Here is a 22,535-nt window from a genome sequence, read left to right on the forward strand (position 1 = left end):
ATAAAAGTGAAGATTCTGAGATAAAAAGACCTAATTACGAGGTAACTATGAGACAAAAAGTAAATGGTAAATCTGGTCATCTGACTACTCAAAGCGCTTTTACACCGCAGGTCACACCTACCCATACACACACTGATGGCAGAGGTTGCTTTAGAAAACTGGCCGTCAGTATTTGCGAATCCCATTCATATGCATCCATACACATTTACATGCCACCTATGCAGCAGTGGGAGCAAATTGGGGTGAAGTGTCTTGCCCAAGGACACATCCATATGTGACTACAGGATCAGGGGATCAAACCCATAACCTTCTGATTGCACAATCTGCCTGTCAGGTCACCTCAGTCTAAAATATGAGATTAAAAGCCATAACTATGAGATACAAGTTCATAATTATAAGATAAAGAAAGATGAAAATTATCAAAGTCATGATTATTAGATGCACTTTCTCATAATTTTGTACTTTAATCTCACAATTATGAATTTTCTTTTTTAGTTATGACCATCTCATGATTTGATCAATGCTTTTTTTGTTTGTGCTTTTTTTAAATCGAATTTGTTTTAAATAATGATTAAGAGTCGGTAATGGGCTTTCATACACCCCAAATTTACCGACGCGCTACCTCCACCTGCAGATAATTAGTCAGTAGCCACTGGTAGCAAAGTGGATTACGTGGCTGTTGTGCACGTGTACATTTTAACTGACGAAAGCATAACGTTAACTTGCTCGGAAAAAAACCCTATCGTGCTTGAGCTCAAAACTTCGTCGTATACTTTTTTTTGCAGCTCCACGACCTTTTCTGACAAGAAAAAGGAAAAAAATCTGCGACTGTTTCAGTGTTGCTGCCGTTTGTCTTCTTAGGAACTAAGTAGAAGCTCGAAACGTCACCGGGACGTAGCTCAACCTTTGGGGCTAACGGTGGCTAGCTTGTTTAGAGACAGGGTATGCCAAGACATTGAAGAGTTTTCCTCGGTAAATACATCGCATAATGCATACAGTCACACTATTATAAGAATAAGGGTCATATTTATTCCAGTTATATTTTTGAGTAACGTTTCGAAAGAAAGAAAGAACTCCTTGATTGACAGGATGATGTTATGGTTCAATGTGGGACCGTGTTAACTGACGACTTTCAGCCAAAGGCATCTGTGGTTGTCGTAGATACAACGGACGACGAAAGCTTAGAGACCTTTCGAACATTTCGTCGTTTATCTATTTCGTTTCTGTATTGTAATGTCTCAATATACCTATCAGAAATGAAAAAATGTAAGGCATTCGTAATTACTTTTTGTTTTAACGTCTGTTGTAACTTTGAAAACCACAGCCACCTTCAGCCGGAAATGGCTGGTTACCATTGTCTCTCTAAACGGAAACACCTTTATCGTCCACTATTCCACTGGATCTGTAAACAAATTTTAAGTTGGAAATGCGCTGCAATAGTTTTTTTATTTTTTAATTTTTTAACATGATTCACTAAAGCAAACGTTTAGGAGACAATTAGTCAAGAAATTGTGGCTAAAGGACTAAATAGTATATTAATATTAATTGACAGGTTATCTAGTGACCACAGTGAGTAGATAAACGACACAAGCGTATTGTCACTTTTATTTATTGGTGATTTGGATATCTTTCATTGAGCAAAAAGCGTAGTCGACCATTGTTTTTCCCCATGAACAAGCCATATCTGCTTAGTTTATGCCAACAAAACCGATATTGCTGGATATTTGGCAAGTGGTCTGTCACTATAAAATACCTGCCTCTTCTTGGGAGAAGTCGCGTCACCTTTTTGCAGTCTCTTACACTGATAACATGAGCTTCACATTACTTGAGCTGTACATCAGCAATTTTATATTTCTTTGTCTTCTGTAAGAGATATTTACATGTTTTATAAGCTACAAGTGACTGATGCATATAACATTGCGTGCTTGCTCTGCCAACAGAAACTGCTGCTGTCTGATGGGAACTCCACCATCTTTTGGTCTATTTTACAGTCATTTTGGAGCACACTGGCCTAAATAACCCAATGTAACTATTGACTTAATCATGGGATCTCCCTGGGAAATGCTTCTTGAGTTCTGTAGGTGACTGGCTTATCTTGCAACAGAGGTAGGTAGTAGTACTATATTACAATATATCTGCATTTATATTGATTTGCTTATCAGCCTATGTTTCACAAAATCTCATGTGGATGACAATTTTAAGGATAATGTAAACTTGGATCAGGAGGTTCTTTTTCATATCTGTAGAAAATCTAATGATTTCTACATATAGATGTGATGAATATGTTACTATATATATTCATCTGCAAGAATTTAAGATTTGAGAAAGATGACACATGCAACTTTTTAACAAAATGCACTTATCAGGATGCAGGCAAAATAAACTGTTCTGATTCATCAAGAAATAAAACAAAACATGATGCTTTCATAAAAAATCAACTTAATCACACAAGGCAGCTCTTTCCTGTTTCCCCCTCATTTTTCTTTTTTTTTTCCCACTAAAAGGCCATTTTAGGTAGTTTTATGTATTTCTAGTGGCAGCTGTGCAGCCTTTTCCTGTCTGTACTGACAGTAATCCAACATTCATTATTATGTAACGCTGCTGGATACAGATATTTATAATCTGAACATGCTGGAGTTATGACATCACCCAGCACTGCTCACCATGACAAGCGTTTGGGGAAGCATGCAAACCGTTCTGTCATGGTAGGTTATTGCTTGCACAAAACAGGAAATGTATCACTGAGATGTTATGTGACTGATGCGTGGCTTAACTCGATATCCGTTTTCGTGTACCAGGGGACAATGGGCTGTCAGAAGACTTGCAAGGTGGAGAAACTCCTGAAGCAGCCCCAGCGGGAGGTGGTGTGGAGCCAGAGACAAAGGTTAGCCACAGCAAAGAAGAACAGCCGAATGAGGGATACAGAGAAGGTGAGTGTGATACACTGTTTTTCTTGGTGTTGTTTGTAGCGCTTTCTATGAATAAGCATTGAATCAGCCTTGTGTGGACACTAGCAGGATAAGCACTTGTTGATGCCTGCAGTCACAGTGTGACCTCTCCCTGCACTCCTCAGCCAAGGCTCTTTACTGTCATCGAGGCTCATTACAGACAGATTTAACCATATGTGGCACTCACTGATTGTATTTTCATCGCTTATACAGATGATTTAGCCACCACACAAGACATAATAATGCTTTATTATTAGTGCTGTCTGCTTGTTTATGAAGAGATTACCAGCATACCATTATATAATATACACTTTAGTAAAATAAAGCATCAAATGTGAAGTGACAGCATATTAATTGTGTCCAGGCTGTTTGGATAGATTTGCTATAAAAGACTACAGTCAGACCTTAGCAAACTTTTCAAAATGTGTAGAAGAAAAAACACCTTAGTAAGTGGCATACTTTTTTTTCAATAACACTTGAGGTGCACTTTTGAACAGAATCAAAGGCATTTATAGTAAAAAAAAAAAAAAAATGCACCAGGAAACTAAACTAAACTAAACTGAAGGGTTACTTAAGTGTAGGAAAGCTGAAATTTTTTTGTAGAAATAAGGGTTTGGCATTGAAGTTTTTGTAGTGCAATCATTTGTAAGAAAGAAGGGAGTTATACGCACATCACTTAGGTGCAAGGCTTTTTGAAATCATTAAAAAAAGGTAAAGCCTGCACACTTTTTCCAAGCCACACAGTTTCAGTCACACTTTGATCTTCATCAGGTCTGAGTGAGAGGAACTGATTGCATATTGTTGTTCATGCATCAGCAGTGCAGATATCAGATGGTACAAGAACAAACAGCTATTTTCCAGATGCACAAAATGCAGCTGGGTTTGTAAATAGCTTGAGTAGCTTACATCAGTACCCATGTGCAGATTAACATTTAGCCTGCCATTACAGGGGGGTTTGAGTTTTTATATTGTCAGTGCGTGACTATGTCAGAACCTGTTAATGGATGAGGTGGATTTTGGAAGAGAACTCTGTAAACCCATTTAAGCTGGTTGAACTTAAAAATGTAAGATCCCCTGCTGCTGCTGCTGCATTAAAATGTGATTTAACTGGACTTAACTTGCATAGTTAGTCTGGATCAGTGTCATGAGTGATGAGAACATAAAACATGCCCAGTTAAAATTTCAGAATTTCTGAAATGAATTTAATATGACAGTTTCAGTCAGGCTCAGAAATTGAATGGCACATTTGCTTTCCATTAGCATCAGTGTCAAGAGTCGCTTCTTCGTGATTTGAAGAAGTTAAAGCCATGAAAGTTTCTGTCAGAGGCAGTACATACCAGAGTTAATACAAAAAAACAGACGTTTTGTAAACTAAATGTGAGAAATTACAAGTGCTGAACTGGGTAAGAGGTTCTGTATTCGCTTACTCTAGTAGTAATGAAAAGTTACTGACAGTCTTTGCTGGTATAATATGCCTTATAGAAATCTGACTTTGTAATTTTTTTACATGTATAGTTGACATGAATGGAGCAATTGAATTTTGGAGCTGATTAAATTCCACAAAGTTCAGTGGACATTTCATTTTACCATGATGAAAGTGTTAGATCAAAGACATTAGCAGCACACCTTTGCATCAGTGGGCCATACTGTTTACATGTAACCTTGCAAAGCAGATGGATATGCCCGTTTCTCACTGGCAAATCCATCTTGCAAAGCTCCCGTCTGAACAGTTTGGGCCCGGTCAGAAAGTAACAGGACCAATCAGTGACGAGGGGCAGTACTTTCAGGTGTGGTGGAGTCGTGACGTAAGCAAGCAGCAACAAGAAGCTGGTGCAATTATGGCGGAAGAGATTACAAGGATGCTGCTAACGCACCAGTTTTATCAGAACTTGATGACATTTCTTCAATAAAAGAAGAACAAAGAACAGCAGTGAGTTGTTCTCACTGTACTGTCACTATAGGCATGTCAGTGTACTGACATGCTAGTGCATGTTTGCAAACATATTCACTGTCTGTATACATTTTTTGTGTTTGACACTTTTACACAACAACCCAAAATTGTAAAGGAGAAAGAAATCACAACACTCCCACTCATTTAATGTTTTGTCTGCCCCCATCTCATTCCATCTTATCCTCCCAAGAACTATGGATGAGCAACAGTTAGACATTATTGAAACAAGGAGACTTGCACAGTGAGTTAATTTTTTGAAAGCATATATCAGATCTGTAGTCTGGTAAGAGATGTCGCACTCAGATCTTGCACACAAGAGAGAGAGGGAGCAACATTTGAATTCATCCTTTCTTGTTGTGTGGCTGTGAGAACAAATATTGGCCTTCGTCTATTATATTCCATGGTTGAAATCACATAATACATGGCCACAGCACAGAGTTTAAAGTAAGGTTTCAGTGCAAGGGAGGGAGAGGGAAAGGAAGCTACAGATTCTTCTCTGAATACTCAGACAAGCATCCAAGTGATTTGAATGGATGCATAACATTTTTTGCTAACAGGCATTATTACTACAAAGAAGCATAGCCCAATAATAGTTTTTTCAGAAGTTTGATCATTTTTAACATAGATAAAACATGTGACTAGGAATCGCATAGCGGTGCATGGCATGCATCCAAACCAAATTCAGGAATTTATGTTAAGACAAGGTCAAGAGCAGAAAGAGCTTTACATGAAATATTAATCATTACACAATTAAAGCTGAATATTAGTCATTTGTAAGGCAGAACTACTTGTGTTTATCCGTCATCATGCAAACTTTATGATTTTTATTTTGTGTCAACATATCTTGCGTAAATACTTGTCAACCATTTCACCAGTAATCATCCCTAAAATATTCCATGCAGTTGTCCTTGATTCCTTTTATCTCAATAGAAGCTACCTTTTTGTTGCTGCACCTTACACAGCCCTTTTTTTAATCTGCAGAGGCTTTCACAAAAGGAAATGTCAAAACAGTTGTTCACACCTCCAAATGTGTCTCACTGAGCTGAGTTAAGGCAGGCCTGGAGCTCCTGGTCTGCCCTCTGATGTCCTTTGACAGCTGTCTGAACAGGTTTTGTTCCCCTTAACATTACAAGGTAGGCAAGCGTCCTCTGAATCATTACTTGAAAAATAAGCTAACACGCAACCAGCAGCATTAGCAAGTTGATGCAACTAACACAGCTCTGTCCTCAGTGAGAAGACAGAAAATGCCTCGATCCCACTTTGCTCAGACATAATTTATAGCTTGACAACAGTTACTGATTTTATAAAATTGTTCTGTCAGTTCAAACTTTGAAAGCATGCAGCAAATGCATTTGACCTAAAAATAAAGGACTAAAATATTCCTCTTCATAGAGACACATTAAAGTTGGACAACTGAAGGTCATCCATTTATATTTAATAGGAAAAGATTTCTGAACACTAGTTCCTTATTAAAATAATGAAAGAATAGTCATTCTTGCAATTTTGCTTTTAATCCTGCTTATGCTTTTAGTAAATTTACTAATGGCCGGAAAGAAGGTCTAATCCACAGAACAGTTTCCCACAGTGGTTGATGTGTTGAAGACATCAGGTGTGCTTTCTGCTTATTGTCAGAGCTCAGCCCCTCCCCCTTTTGTGTTTACACTCCAGGTAGAAGACATGGGCGGGAACATTTGACATCAATCCTGTGTTATGTTGTGGTGCCTTGAGTGTTAAACAGCCGCTGTGCAATATAAGCTCTCAACTGGGATTGCAGAGGTGGTCCCGCAGGAGGGGGAGGGTCTAAACAGCTCTAAACAGAGGTAAGGAGCTGCTGTGGTTGCTAGGCATCCAACGCTGAAAAAAGCATATCTGTTTTGGGCCCTGCTCCTCCTCTCTGCTTTTCCCACAACAGAGTGCAGCGCCACTGTCAGCCACAGAGGGCAGCCATACTGCACATGCTGCACTTTTCTCCTTCTCATCTCCCTGTAGTGAAAAAAAAAAACCCAGGATGGCCCAAATAATCCCCTTTAATACCCCTCTGCACTTGATTTCCTGACCTGTGATTGGATGGTAATTCTGTTTGCTGCTGTTTGTGATAGCTGATTGGTCTGGACCACTGTGCAGTGAGTGAGGGTTTGTCAAGCGAAGCCTCTGGGGAGCCTCTGTGGCATAATGACCCATGACGAGGGGAGGCAGAGTCTCTGTATCGGCTTTGGAAAGAAATAGCTGATAAACATTGCAAGGAGACTGAGAGCACAGACCAAGGGGGGATGCCAGAGAACCTCACATGACCTTGCCAGCTTCAATCATGGCTGCTCATCAGAGGTGGTTAGGTGGGCAGGCGGGACGATGGAGCACGTGGCTGGAAGGGTTTACTGACAGGATTGCCTCTGACTGCTGAGAATAAGAGAAAGAATGACCAATTCTGATTAAGGAAGACGAAAGGCATCCTGAAGAGGGAGCGCTGCTCAGTGCTGCTGCGCACTGCACTGCCTCTGCACCCCTGCGTGCCTGTGTCTCTGTGACTAAGCGCGCTTGTGTGTGTGTATGTGTGTGAGAAAGAGAGAGAGACAGAGAGAGAGGGAAAGGGGGCGTGTAGATGTGTGTGCTCTGCTGCACAGCCACGGTAGTGTGAGCTGAGTGATGCTCGCTGGCCGTCTCTCTCTCTCTCTCCCTGCACTGCCTCGCTGTGCCTCTTTCCGAGCATTGATGAACCATTTTATGCTACTGTGCTGCCGTAGCCATCAGCCTGGTCCAGCTGCCGGCTTCTTCTCTGTCCTTCCATCATAATAGGAAACACCTGATACTGCATTGCTCCCTTAACAGCTGCTGCTAAGGTACTGTACCATCTACTGTTGGCTGTCAAGCCGTCTGTGTTTTTCTGAGCCAGGGCTTGTTGTGCTGCCTCTGCTGCAGGATCCCGGGCTGCTGCTGCTGCTGCTGGAGGGATAGGAATCATCATAACATGTCTAACACTCTTGGCAGCTAAATTAATTTATATGTACTCTTCTGTTTTCCATGCGCATGTAGCTACATACCTTTACATTGCATCTTCAGAGATAAATCATCCTGTTTTGAGTCCTTGTTCAGAATATTCAGGTTAGACGGCACTGAGAAGAGTCAGAGGACATTGCACATCATTTGCATGCAGTAAGGCTTCACTGTCATATTGTTGTTTGAGTTTCTTGCCCCAACAGAAAACATGCTGCAGGGTTTTTAAAGGAGCACTTCATTCTAATGCAGTATGTTATTTTTTGTGTTTGATATAAGATCATTTTTGTGGTTGATGTTTATACTGGTTGTCACTGGCATGCCTGTCAGAAGGTGTCCATCTACATTCAGAGGAGATGAGTCTTTTAGTTTAGAGAAATCAGCAAAGCAAAGAAGTTGCGTGCTAAACATGCTGACATGAATGCTAAACGGTAGACAGCAGTTATTTGATATTGATTAAACTGCCTTAATGGATAGTGTACAGCATTCATACTGATATATATCAGCATTGTATCCCAGTGAAGACTGTTTGCATCGCAAGGCTGTTGAGACAACAGTGGATACTATGTGGCTGGTGTTCCTTTTCTTACATACACAAAGGTTGCCCTTTAGTGTGTTTGTATGTGCGTGTATTCGGGGCATTATTAATTCATACAAAGAGCTGTAGAGGCCATTAACAGATATGTAAAGGCTCCAAGTGTTTCTGCATGTCGTGTCATCAGTTTGTAATGAGACAGGATCCTATAGGTGGCAGTCATGAGTGGAGAGGAGAAATGAGTGAAGGCTGAGCAGTGCAGAAATATTTTGTCTGTGTGCATGTGTGCTCAGGTATAGATATTTTGCTGCCTCCCAAGGTCACTCATTTAAAGAGCTTTCATAATTAGGGCTGTCAGTCTCGACTCACACCTCGGCTGTGAGAGAGTACTCTGTCACCAAACTCCCATTCATGCTGTGGCTCCTCCTGCCCACCTTGACAAGCAGGCATGGTCATTCATCATTTTGCTGGTTATCCCTGAGCTGCCAGCAAGTGAATTTTATCTTCACTTTGCACAGGAGATGGGCATTCATATTTCTAACCTAAATTTGTTTTCCTCTGCAATGGGTTGATTACAGGAGAGGAGGTTGGAGGGTGGTATTGGTGGCTGTGGGGGAGCTCAAGAGGAAGGAGGAGTACTGCTGAGCCTTTCTTAAACCTAGCCCTAGGTCGAATTAAATTTGCATAAAATTTTTAGTATTTATTTCCTTTCTCTGTACTAAAAAGATGGCGTTTGCTGCAGTGGGAGTTCAAACATTGGGTTTGCAATCATAAAAAACTACACTGAATTTAAATTTAAAAAATAGTTAATATTTTATTTGATGAAGCCATCTGTTACTTTTGAAGAAGAAGAAACCCAACTCTGGATTTTTTAAATGTGTCACTGGGGGTTTCAAAAGTAAAATATAGGCTACATTAATATATCGGCTAGTGTGTGACATACAGAATTGAATCACAGATATTGGATGTGCAGCTTTTTTTTTTATTGAATTGTTGTTTTTAAAGCTTCTTGAGACAGCAGGTTACACAAACATTGTGATCTATAAAAAAGCACATGTTGGCAGAAAGTTTCTTATAATCACATCCATCAGACACAGAGCAATGTTAGCATTCATACAAGGGTTGTTGGAATTAATCATTTCTACAGTGCTTTAGAATTTGGACGTGGATGATCTTGTATTGTTCATTCAGTGACTGGATCTTTATGATTTTTCATAAATCATTTCAATTTAAAAAAATCTGTACTGACATTGATTTTAAAACACTTTTTAAGTATTGAAAGTAAGGATCATAGTTACCTGCTCTCCTGACTTATGAAGAAGTAGCCATGCCTGGTTAAATGAAAAGCTGAGGTCCATCATGATGCATTTATCATGAAATGAATTTGAATTCATTTGTTGACAGGATTGTCATAATTACACTGAATGCTGAGACCAGTGATGCACTGCTCTGATTCATAAGGAATCGTGTTTTTGTCAGCATGGCATGCACCTTTAACATCTCCTTCATTAAGTTGTTTCTTTTGGATGCTAGATTCTCTGCTATCTTCACCTACTAGTCTCCTACTTTGTCTGCTGCTGTGCTGGAAAGTTAGTGGTGTACAGCGGATTTATTTATTTATGTATTTTGCTGAACACAGCTGCTGGGTCTTGAAATAGAGCTGGGAGCACTGAGAGTGACCCAAAACAGTGAAGTTTTCACAGTTTTATGTTGAGTTAAAGGCTGTAAATGCCTATAAAATGATCAGAGTTGCAGTAGAATTTTATGTTTATTTCTGTGGTTTTGGCACTTTTAAGTGCCCACTTTCATGTGAAATTCAGGTCCTTTAAAATTATATTCGGGAGCAACATTCAGCTGAAATATAAACAGTTCTGTGTTTTAGGAAATACGTAGTTTCTTTATATGCTGAAGAAAGTGTTTCTCACTTACTTAAAATTACTAAATAATTCTGCTGCTTTTTGCAAACTGTACAACAACATGAGCCCAAATAGTTGTATCTGTAATGAGCGTCAGTAATTATATATCACAATGCTGATGTAGCAGTTTTGCCAAATAATTTGCAAGTTTCATGTAAAGCTTGTCTTCTGTAGGAATGTATTAAAATATGTAACACTCCTAAGGCTACATCATGCAGCATGTGCATGAGTCTGCTACCTCATATGGTGACACAAATAGGAACCCTTTTGGCCAATGCAGATGGTGCACACAGCTAGCAGTTGGGATCCAAGTTGTTATTAGGGACAATTAGGCTCAGTCCCAACACACCCCTTGCCTCTACCACTTATCCCTTCCCCCTCGTTTTTTTGCACTCACATCTAGGTTTAGGGTGTCCCTATCCACCCTATAGGGTGAAGTGTTAGGCTGGAGATATACTTGTTGTTTCAACTTGAGTTTGTGTATACGTGCAGCGGCATCATGAGTGTTCTGGTAAACATACTTGCTTACCCCCGACACATGTTACTGGAGGACACTATGAGAGGACACATGAGACCTCAGGCTGCATACAGTTACCTGATGTATAGGAAGTAATCTACAAACATGGAGACACTTGAGGAGGCTGCTGTAATGTTAATTTTGAGACCAGAACTGACGTACTATTAACATCAATAACTAGGGATGCCTGGTATTGGTTTTTTCACTGCTCTCCGATGTGCAGATAGTTTTGCTGATACTGATACATACACAGCCCGTTTTTGTTAAAAAACACCAAATGTGGGGCGCCAAGGTTTGGATTTTTCATTAGTTTCTATTTTTATTCCGTTTTCACTTTCTGTGTTCAATTTCAGTTTATTAGTTTTGACTGCTGGTTTGTTAGTTTAGTTTAGTTAGTATTTTGCAGAAATGCTTCGTTTTAATTTAGTTTTTATTAGTTTTAGTGTTAGTTTTAGTTTTTTATGGATTGATGTCACGGTTGAGTGAGTGTCATATATTTTTAAAAATATATTAAAACAGGCTACTCTACACTTTTCATTTATTTATTTAATGATGATGTTTGAATACAACTCCAGACATAGAACTACCACTATGTGAAGTCTTAACCAATTAGATCAGGCCATTTTACACTCTCCAGACTTGGGTGTCAGTGCCTGTCAGTATGGTTGTGTCAAAGACTAAAACTAAGGATATTTTGTCTCCGTTTTTAGTTTATTGTAGTTAGTTTTGTAAACGCACTATACAGTTTTAGGTTTTTTTTTTTTTTGGAAAAGCTTAGTTTTTTTTTAGTTTGAGTTAACTACAATAATTTTTGAATTTTAGTTTTAGTTATTTAGTTAGTTTTAGTTAGCTATAACAACCTTGTAAGGCGCACACCATGTACGTGGGCGGCCCGGGTTCGAACCCAGCCCGTGGCCCTTTGCCACATGCCTCACCCCCACTCTCATCCCTGTTTCTGAGTCTATCCACTGTCCTCCTCTATCCAATAAAGACACGAAAAGGCCCAAAAATAAATCTTGAAAAAAAAAAAAAAGAAAAAAAAAGCACCAAGTGGCTTCTGTGCTAAAGGAGGAGCTGAGAGGAGCAGGGAAGTTAGACAAGCTGGTAGTTGTTTTACATCTGAGGCCTCATGTAAAATGTTCAGGGCTCACAATGGGCCTCCTTAAGTGTGTAGCACCTCAGGCAATCCCCTAAACTTGATGGTACGGCTGTGTATTTTACGGATATTTAAGGCCAATATATAAGGAATACTGCTTATATGTACAGCCAATATATTGGCAATCAGGGCTGCACAGTTTTAGCCAAAATGATAATCTTGACTATTCTGCTCAATATTGAGATTGTGATTATTAATCACAATAAATGTTTGATTTAAAAGGCTTTTTTTTCCTATAACTTATTTTTAAATGTCGAAACCCTTATTTCCTGCTACTAACCTCTTTCCAGGGCTAGACTGAGACAAAAATTCTGGTCTTGCATTTTAGTGCCTAATATCTGTTTTTGATTTAGTCAGATATGACACAGCAGCAGCCAACAAATGCACTAACTAAAAGTACATAAACTAAGGAGTGAAGGTAAAAGAATTAGACCAAATACTCATCTAAGAATACCATTTATCAAATAGTACTTAATTAATATTTTAGCTTAATTTGACTACTTTGATGAGTAATTTAGTCAATAATGGTTAAAGTGAGATATTTTTCAGTAAGCTGTTCTTTGCTGTACTTTTATTTTTCATTCATATATATATATATTCACTATATTGCCAAAAGTATTCACTCACCCATCCAAATAATTGTAATCAGGTGTTCCAATCACTTCCATGGCCACAGATATATAAAATCAAGCACCTAGGCATGCAGACTGTTTATACAAGTATTTGTGACAGAACAGGTCGCTCTCTGGAGCTTAATGAATTCCAGCATGGTACTGTGATAGGATGCCACCTGTGAAACAAGTCCAGTCGTGAAATTTCCTTCCTCTGATATATTGCACAGTCAACAGTTTGGGGATGGCCCCTTCCTGTTCCAACATAACTGTGCACAAGTGAACAAAGCAAGGTCCATAAAGACATTGATGAGAGAGTTTGGTGTTGATGAACTTGACTGGCCTGCACAGAGTCCTGACCTCAACCCGATAGAACACCTTTGGGATGAATTAGAGCAGAGACTCAGAGCCAGGCCTTCTCGTCCAACATCAGTGTGTGATCTCACAAAGTCGCTTCTGGAAGAATGGTCAAAAATTGCCATAAACACACTCCTAAACCTTGTGGAAAGCCTTCCCAGAAGAGTTGAAGCTGTTATAGCTCGATGGACCGACATCATATTTAAACCCTATGGATTAAGAATGGGATGTCACTTAAGTTCAAATGCGTGTCAAGGCAGGTGAGCGAATACTTTTGGCAATATAGTGTATATGTCTTTTGTACTTTCTTTTGTCTTATGCTCAGTATACTTTACTTCAAGTTTGGAAAATGCTCTAATTTTAAAAGACAAAAGAACTTCCAGTTTATCACCTGTTAAGCAGTAACTTAACTACAACAAAAGAAACAGAGAAAGTAAAAAGCCTGTGTGTGTGTGCGTGGGTGTGGGTGTGTGTGTGCGCTCACAGGAAGAGATGAGAGGAATTGAGCAGATAAAAGTTGTATGCAAACATACGTTGATATAGGAGAATATTCACAAAACCTGGAGACGAGATTCAAACAGGATAATGTTTTGAAAAATGTATGTATTTGACAGATGACTGTAGAGTTTTTCACAGCCAAACATGTATGTAAAATGTAAATCAGCACAGACATTCTTCTCTGCGCATTGATGTAACACACAGTGTATTGGTTTAATTAGTGACTGTGTTAACTGGTGACTTTCAGCTGATATCATTTGCAGATGTGGTCATTAAAGATGACAGAGAGTCCTCGGGAATAACTCTAACCCTTTGTTTATGTTTTAATATTATGTTGCATTATCCTGAACAGATATTCATTTAATGAAAACATCAATTTATACAAACAGCCACGGACACACTTGACTGAAAGTCGCCACTCTGACTCTTACTTTTTGAACTGCAACATTGGTCTTTTAAAATTATTTTTACAGGTTTAAAAAAAAGATTTATAAAACAGAATTATCTGTCTCAGCTAGTTTTATGGATGTTTGTCTCTGTTCGGTGACAATCACACAACTTAAAGATGTAGATTATTGTGGACTCAATATCAGTTTGTCTTTAAACCTTTAGCTCTGCTGAGTTGACTGTCACTCCTCCACCTCTACTCTACCTCTAAAAGTCACATGCATACTGCATCTTGCTTCTGCATTGTGTTCATTTTTGAGGATGTGCGTGGCTGACACATCAAAATGACACTATCTTCAGCCTTAAGGGCATATGATCCTTTAAACTGAGATCTTCTAAAGGCAAACTCCAAAATTGAGTGTTATGGGAAATCTCCCAGAATCCACTGTGAATCATTGACAAGATGACTGCTTAAGCAATGAAAGAAGTTCACAAGTAGTTTAATAATAAGATATGAAAATTATGGCAACAAATAATTATCTTAGTTTAATGCTGTTTGAATGAATTATGGTCCTGTAATTTCTCAAAAGCATTCAGCAAAAAATTGCTCTAGTTTTTGCTAGCATTACATTGTAACTTCTCAATTTGTGTCCGACAGGCCTACATTTTCTCTGAGCTGCTGCCGACAACTGCAAAAGTATGCCAATAGCCCATGCAAGAGAAATTACCAGCTTAAGGCAACATATTGGAAATGTTTGGTACTATAGATGCATCTGTTCAGGTAATTGCAGTCAAAAACTACTGATCATGTATCAGTGTCTAAAAGGGCCGTCTCATTTTTTTTGAGAAGTTTTCACCACTACCCCTTGTAACCCTGTTCCTTGGGGCAGAAATTAGGGGTTAGGGTAAAAATTCAAAGTGGGATTAAGCCAAATTGTTTGGGTTGCCCAGTTAAATAAATTGTATATCTTCAAAAATATATCTGTATATGTACATTAGAGTAGATACGCTGTTGTACTGACAGTGTAAAACATTGCTTCAACTGCTAATATTCATGACATTAAAGTATAAGGAGTGCTAAGGCACTGCACATGTCTGCTAGGCTGAGGATGTAGCAGTGTGAGAGGAGCATGGCTCAGCATGCTCCTGAGTGACTGAAGCTACACTGTAGTAACAGCTGGATTGTGCTCTTGGCGCCTGGATGTGGCCTGGATAAAGCACGTGACCCTGCCACAGTGTGAGGCATTAGTGATATGAACAGCAGGGTCCATGGCCGTTGTTACATAACACCATCTTCGCTGGGAAAGCTCTGTAAAGATGGCTCCGGGAGACTCAGTGACAGCAGAGTGAAAGTGCATTATCATTGTCAGCGGCTGCATCACTCGCTCTGATTGTTGAACTTTCCTGTGCATGACAAAGCAAGCATGTGTCTCTGATGTGCCCTCAGGGTATTCTCATGTAAGGGCAGATTTATGTAGATGTTTTGTGCTATAAGCCTTCAGACTTGATCCGTTTAAAACACATGCTCAGTGTGTTCTTGTCCATGTATGTATGTGAATCTGCTTGCATGTGTCTTAACTCCAGGACATCAGTGTTGCAGTTTGTTTCTTAACAGATATGTATGTGTTTACATACAGCACATGTTCGTGTTAAAGCCACAGCTCCTGCGGCTCCAGTGTAATGTAAGAAGATATGTTGTGCCAGCTGTCGTCATGTTGGCAGTTTGACTGACCGTTGTGGTGTTGCTCGGACAGCAGAGAGTGACTGACTGCTGACTGAAGCTGAGGTCAGAAGAGAGTAGCTAGTAATCACCTTAGGGATCTGGCTGCATTCATAATTGATTGCTCCTGGAGTTGATCAGGGCTGTCCACCCAGTTGGATGAAAAGCACTGATCTGGTGTAAACAGTGTGAGATTAGACAAGCCTCAAGTTAGTTGTAGTGGATCTGGGTGATCAAATGATGTTGGAAGGGGTTTGTGAAAAATTAAGATCCATAATGATGGTCAATATGTTTACTCAAGGATATATCAAGCAGCCAAATGCATTGAAGAAATAGCCCAACATCGAGTTTAAAAAAAAAAAAAAAAAAAAAAAAAAAAAAAAATATATATATATATATATATATATAAGTACATGCAGAAGGAATGGTATGGAAAGTTTATATAAGAGTAGAAAAAATGTAAACAGTAAAACAGTCAATTGTCCACTCACTAGATTTATGATCTTTCCCAGTAGCTTCACATTTTTATGAAGGGATATTTTTTTGGGAGAATGTTTTCTAATGTAAAACTGCTTTTTTTAAGTGCTTTTACCAGTGTCCATCCCTTTTTTGTATGCTTGAAAAGGAGGAGACCTCTGTAGACAGCTGAACTATTGCTGAGCTGACCCCTTTACCTCACTTGATACTGCATACTGTCCAAGTTAACGTAAATGGTATTCGGTTGATTGGGCTCTTACAACAACCTATGGCTACAGTTAACACTGATGTCCAATTTACAAAGAGTGAAAATACTGTAATAACATTCTCTCTCCCCATCAGTCAGGGTTCAGATCAGGTCAAGGTACAATTTTAGCAGCATCTTTTGTCATAGATGGCATCACTTCAATTGATAATGGTCAGAAATGTGTTGCCATGTTTACTGATCATTCAGAAGCTTTTGACACAGTTGACCATTCAGTTCTGTTATGCAAGCTTTCTAAAGTTGGTGTTGATGAGACTGCATGTATCTGGTTTCAGAATTACTTAAAAGGACTCAAGCAATTTTGCAGACAATCTAAGGTCTACCTTCAAGGTGATCAGCAAAGGAGTCCCCCAGGGATCAAATTTGGGTCTGCTCCTATTTACATTATATGTTAATGACATTGCAGAAAAATCAAAGCAATGTGAAGTTCCTTTTTACGCAGATGATACAATATTTTATTCCTCAGCACCCTCACACAGTCAGGCTTTGTCCCAGTTACAGTCTGATTTTTTAACTAAATTAAAATATCAGGTTAAATTTCAGAATAAAATACTCTGTTTTGATGCAAGACAAATGCCAGACCGTATTTCCTTTCTCTACAGGGACAAAAGGTCATAATGGGGCATAGCAGAGCCTGTAGTCAGCAGGCCAGAGCAGCAAAAAGAAGCGTATAAAGGGTTACTGACCCATGGTAGAAGCATAAAAAATCTACGTACACGAAAGGACAAAACAGAGACAAATCAAGGCAAGTTCATCCTACTCCTGCAGTTCAGAACAATAGCTTTCGGTGTGTTTGTTATGTTTTATAGTACTTCAGTTGTTTCTACTCGCATGGTCAGGTGCGGGTCTAGTGGTGCTGCACTGCAAACGCAGTCAGTGGGTGTTGATGGGCACGCAGTCAAACTGCAGTGCAGCTGTGATGGACTGGAGATGTATCTGGTGTATTTTAGGAGTTAACCCCAATTTGCTCTCGCTGCTTCGCCAGTGATGTATAAATGGATATGGATGCGTAGGCATGGGATTTGCTAATACTGATGGCCAATTCTCCATAGAAGGCATAGGTGTAAAAGCGCTTTGAGCAGAGAGATGAGTAGAAAAGCATTATATACAAGCTCAAGTCCATTCACCAGTTACCACAGATGACAGGTAAGAAGTTGCCTTTACAGACATTTGGTGCTTGAGAAGTTTCATGGTGACATAAAGCATCTGTCTTGCAGACCAGCAGGACTGTAGTGTGCACTAGTGAGGACAGACTAGACAAAAGCTACAGCTCACAGTACACTCAGAAAGTATTCAGACCCCCTTGAGTTGTTAATAATTTTTGGGATGTTACAGCTTGATTCTACAGTCAAAAACATTTTTATTCTCCTCAGTCTATACTCAATACCCCATTGTGACAAAGTGATAACAGATTTTTTATTTTTTTTATTTTATTAAGAATAAAAAAACTTTAAAGAGGGTACCGATTTTTAAAACATAAATATAAAGTCACAATGTTGGGTGTCCATATTCCTCATATGCAAATTTTCAAACTGCAAGATAAACGTATGCGGCAGTAATCTTGGAATAAGCGTGTAAACTGATGAAAATGGCTCGTTGAAAATCTCTCTGAGATTCTCCCGAGACAAGATTTTGCTGGAGCAAACTGATGAGGTCATTGCAATAGGATCTCCTGACTGGTTCGTGGTTTGTCCATGCTGCCGGCCGAGTGGAACAGACCGCCCCCACAAGGCCTTTTAACCATTTAGCCATTTAGCAACACAGTAATTAAACACTTACCAAACAGATACGTCCTGCTCTATCCTTTGCTGCTGCTGGTTTTCCTCCCCCCTCTCTCCAAACTATCAGAATCAGACTCGGGGTCTAACACGTACGGATGTATATCAAAATACGCCATATTTTACTCCGTCGGACTGGTTCATTCAAAGTTTTCAACTACTAGCATAACAACATTAGCCACATTGGAGGGGGCAGGCACAAAACATTGAGTCCTGCCGCCGGCCAGCCTCCGGAAAATCGGCCAATCGGAGGAAAGCAGGTCCGTGGAGCAGGGGGGTGTTAAAGAGACATCAGCGAAAACAAAGCGTTTCAGATGGAGGTTAAGATAAGGGTTTTTCAGGATGGCAGTGTGAGAAACATGAGGAGTTTTTTAGCTGTAAACCATATAAAGCTACTACATGGGTATCAGAGAGATGGTGTAAAGCCTTGAAAAAAGGCATAATACCCCCACTTTAATATTACATTGACCTAAATATTCAGACCTTTTGCAAAAGCACTTGAAATTTAGCTCAGGTGCCTCCCATTTCTTTTGAATGTTTCTGAGATGTTGCTACACTTTGACTAGAATACACCTGTGCTAAATTGAATTGATTGGATATGGTTTGGAAAGGCACACACCTCTATAGAAGGCCTCAAGGTATAGCAAAATCTCAGCAACACTCAAGAGAAATGGGAGGCACATGAGCTGATTTCAAGTGTTGTTACAAAGGGTCTGAATACTTAGGCCATAGGGATATTTAAGTCTTTTATTTTATAATAATTTGAAAAAAGGTTTCACTTTGTCATGATGGTGGAATGAGTGTAGATTAAGAAGTGTTTTTTAACTGTAGTATTAGGCGAAACAACAAAATTGGGAAATAAATAAATAAATAAATGGGGTCTGAATATTTTGTGAATCCCCTGTATATACATTAAATAGACAATTGGAGAGTTTTGCAGCTCTGTCTGACCTGTCTGTAAGTTTGTGTTTGTGCTCAGCTCAGTAATATGGAGGGCTGTTTGGTTCTGTTCTGAAAGGTTGACATTTATGCATGAGGGCGGCTGCTGAGGATGATTATGTGGATCTTGCCAAAATCCACAGGCAGTGATGATTATTTGTAAGGATTTGCTTTGTAATAAAAAAGCTTATCCTGCAGGTTCAATCCCTGTCTCTGTCACTGTCTCTGTCTTTCTGCTTACAGGTTTAGCTTAGTGTGTCTGCTGTGCTCTCAGTTCACTTGGTCCTTGTTTAATAGTGAATTGTGATCTGATATCTTTTAGAATAAGATAATAAGACTTTGATTATATTTTTATAAAAAGACATTACAGAGTAATATAAGCCCTGGATCAGTCAATCAGCTTTCATTTGACAACAGTAGGCAGGACAGCAGGCTCCCCTGGTGTCTGAATTTGTTGCTGAACATCATGTCCAATGTTCATGTCCTTTATCGGACACGCTCTTCTCCTTGTATTGTCAACCATGTTGGAGGTTAATTGCACACTCTTTGATATCATATTATTGGCAAGCAGTGCTACAGAAACACTGTGCCAGTCGGTTCAAGGCAGACTTTCTGTTTCTGCAGCACTTTTAATGTAGAGGATGAGTAATGGAATGCTAATGTGCCCCAGAGTTATTGCTTTGTGTTTATGTTAGGATGAAATTGATTCTAATGTCCTGATCAAGTGAAATTTCTGAGAAGATTAGTGGGAAAAAAGCTAGTCTGTGCAGTGGGTGCAGCTGCTAAAGAATTCCTTCTTTGTAGTGATCAATCTCTGTTAACTGTACATTACAACACGCCACTAAAGGCCACCCTTCAATGCCCTATGTTTTAGGCCTCTGTGTGGTTGGCAGGCCTGCTGTCCAATCCACTGCCTGCATGTTGTCCCATCATCGAACAAGGGCACAGGCTAATTGCATGAAGATGCTGTAATAAGGTGGATTGAATTAGCTTTGCCCTGACTAAAACGAATTAAAGAGGCCATCATGACATACAAACTGCCTTATTATACGCATTCAACTAATATATAATATATTGTAATGCATGGTATTATCATTTAGATGCTGATAGTCATAGGGCCACAACCCAACATGAGTATGTGCAAATGATTTTATGCTGGAATAACAAACAGTTTCTAATTTAGTTTAATTAGAAATGTCTGCATGAAACGTTCTTCTTATTATGGATGAAAACAAAAAGCTTACCCCCGGCTCTGACAATTATCACAAATAATGAGCGCGTGCTGTTTTAAATGTCATTCAGTCAGATTCTATGTGCCTGCCTGAGCCAGCTTTTCATACTTACTGTGGTGAAATGTTTCTGAAAATTGTTTCAAACTTCTAAAACATTGTAGGCTAAAATGATTATCTGAATGAAGGACAAGATCTTCATAGGCTTTATTCTAAAAGAATTTTGAAAAAGTGAAGATGACCTTGCTCACACTCTTCAGTTGAAAGGACTTATTGCTTTGAATGAATGATTCACTGCAAAAGGAAATTTTTAAATTAAGACTTTTTCAGAACCAACCAGCAGTGGAGGATTCTTACAGTGAGGCATGGGAACCTCATAGGAATTTCTTACTTATTTTGTATGCAGGTTTACTGCAGTACAAGAATTTTAGATGCAATACTTGCAAAAATCAAACAATCTCAAGACCTTTTTGATACCACAGCATTAAAAACAGAAGTCAAATGCATATACCAGCACATCTCACATAATAAGAATATCATAAAAAAATTTCATTTTTTCCTGTGATTTACTTCAAGAAGTGAAACTTCCATATATTCAATATACATCTCATACAAAATGAAATATTTCAAGGCCCATTTGTTTTAGTGTTGATGATTACAGCTTACGTCAATGAAAATCTAGCTCCATTTATTCTCAGTTGTATGATGCCTGTGTTAATCCTAATCCTCTGTTTGTTGTTTTCTGGGTATTCTTAAATTTGCCCTTAACTTGGCTGCTGAGGTTGGATTCCTGGTTTGGATAGGAAGGAAATGTGGTATGGGCTATGGAATTGTTTTATTTATATGTCCGGTCAATTCAGAAAGTTTTCTTTCGGAGTAGAGTGCAGATTTCTCCATGGCTGCAGACCTTCGAGTTGCTTTTGTTGAACCTGAGCTACAATATATTTATCAAAATAATTCACCTTGCAGCGTGAACAATTTCTCTGGCTCTTGAAGTTGGCAGATTTGAAAACATACAAGAGGAGTAGAGAATGTGTGAAGGTTGTAATTTAGACGTCGAGAATGAATCTCGTTTTCTTTTGTATTGTCCTCGCTATGATGAATGAAATGTTTATTAAAAATCCTGATTTTTTTCGAGCATGATGACAGCGGGTTGGAATGGTCTTTTACTTTCAGTGTTGATTAGTTTTTTTTGCGAAAGCCTAGAAGAAATGTCAAGATGGTTTTTTGTATTAGTATTACTCTACCAGGCTCCTACTTTTGGTTTCTGGTCTTTTTGTATTGATAATTGTGTCTTGAGAGCCTCTTTGGGCTGGGCATATAAGTAGTTTAGGCATGACACAGTAATAAAATGGTATCAGTCAATCAATATTTGTGCAGTATGGCAGTTTTTGGTTCAAAAAGACAAAAGATTTGTAGTTCTTTTTAAATGTCTGAATATTTCAGTGATAAAAAATGGTTATTGTATCAATTTAAATAATGTTTAATGTTCAAGATTGGCATGGAGGGTAACAGCAGTTGTTGCCAAAGCAAAATTAAACAAAACAAACATTATTTATAAAATATTTGACAGTGATGTTCTAACATCATACTTACACAAAACAGATGGTTAAAAATTTGACAACCATAATTACAGTAGCAAGATAATTGAATCTGATGGTCCTTTTGCCCAAACAAGTACATGATTGGACTTATCAAGAAGTCATATCCATCCTAATGAGCTTCAGGTGTATGGAGGGAGCACATGGCTTTAGGAGTGATGCCCTGCAGCAGAAGCACGGACAGGGCAGGACAGAGAAAGCCTTTGTCCAGATGTCTGTTTGTGTTCCTGAGGTTAAGGCACTGCCTCCCGCCATTAGAAACAAACACTAATTGCCGATTGGCCCCGGGTTGAAGATGTGCAGCTGGGGACATGAGGCTAAAAATAGCACAGCTTGTTCCCATGAGTGGCGGGCACACAGCACCATAGCATTAGTATTCAGCTCTAAAACATGGCATGGATTAAAAAGGTCATCTACTGGCCATGGCCACAAATGTCAGACTGGGGTACAAAGTGAAAGTAACACAGGCGGGTTAGCTTCAAGCTGCTCCTCAGGGTTCAACCACACTTGGACCAACCTACTGAACCTTCATCCTCTGTCTGTACGCTCTGTTTCCATGTGACATTTTCCTGCGAGTGTCATGACATCCTGTGTTTTGTTTGTAGTCCAGCAGAAGCCACACTTGTTCCATGAAGCTTTTACCCCTTTGCAGCACTGGC

The 22,535-nt window shown here is 39.2% G+C and overlaps 1 protein-coding gene across 15 annotated transcripts in view; it reads left to right on the forward strand.

Annotated features, from left to right (window-relative positions):
• Positions 1–682: 682 nt before the first annotated feature.
• rimbp2b (RIMS binding protein 2b) overlaps positions 683–22,535 on the forward strand; it is a 139,789-nt gene continuing 117,936 nt past the window's right edge. For 14 of the 15 annotated variants that reach the window (XM_041788581.1, XM_041788584.1, XM_041788586.1 and 11 more), the window contains exons 1-2: positions 2,640–2,705; positions 2,799–2,930. In XM_041788581.1, the coding sequence (XP_041644515.1) occupies positions 2,640–2,705; positions 2,799–2,930 (198 nt within the window). Of the gene's footprint in view, positions 973–1,940; positions 2,107–2,639; positions 2,706–2,798; positions 2,931–22,535 lie in introns of those variants that run through there. The other variant, XM_041788585.1, reaches the window with a different exon arrangement.

The sequence above is a fragment of the Cheilinus undulatus genome, linkage group 5 (assembly GCF_018320785.1).
Source record: "Cheilinus undulatus linkage group 5, ASM1832078v1, whole genome shotgun sequence".
In the NCBI taxonomy this organism is placed as follows: Eukaryota; Metazoa; Chordata; class Actinopteri; order Labriformes; family Labridae; genus Cheilinus; species Cheilinus undulatus.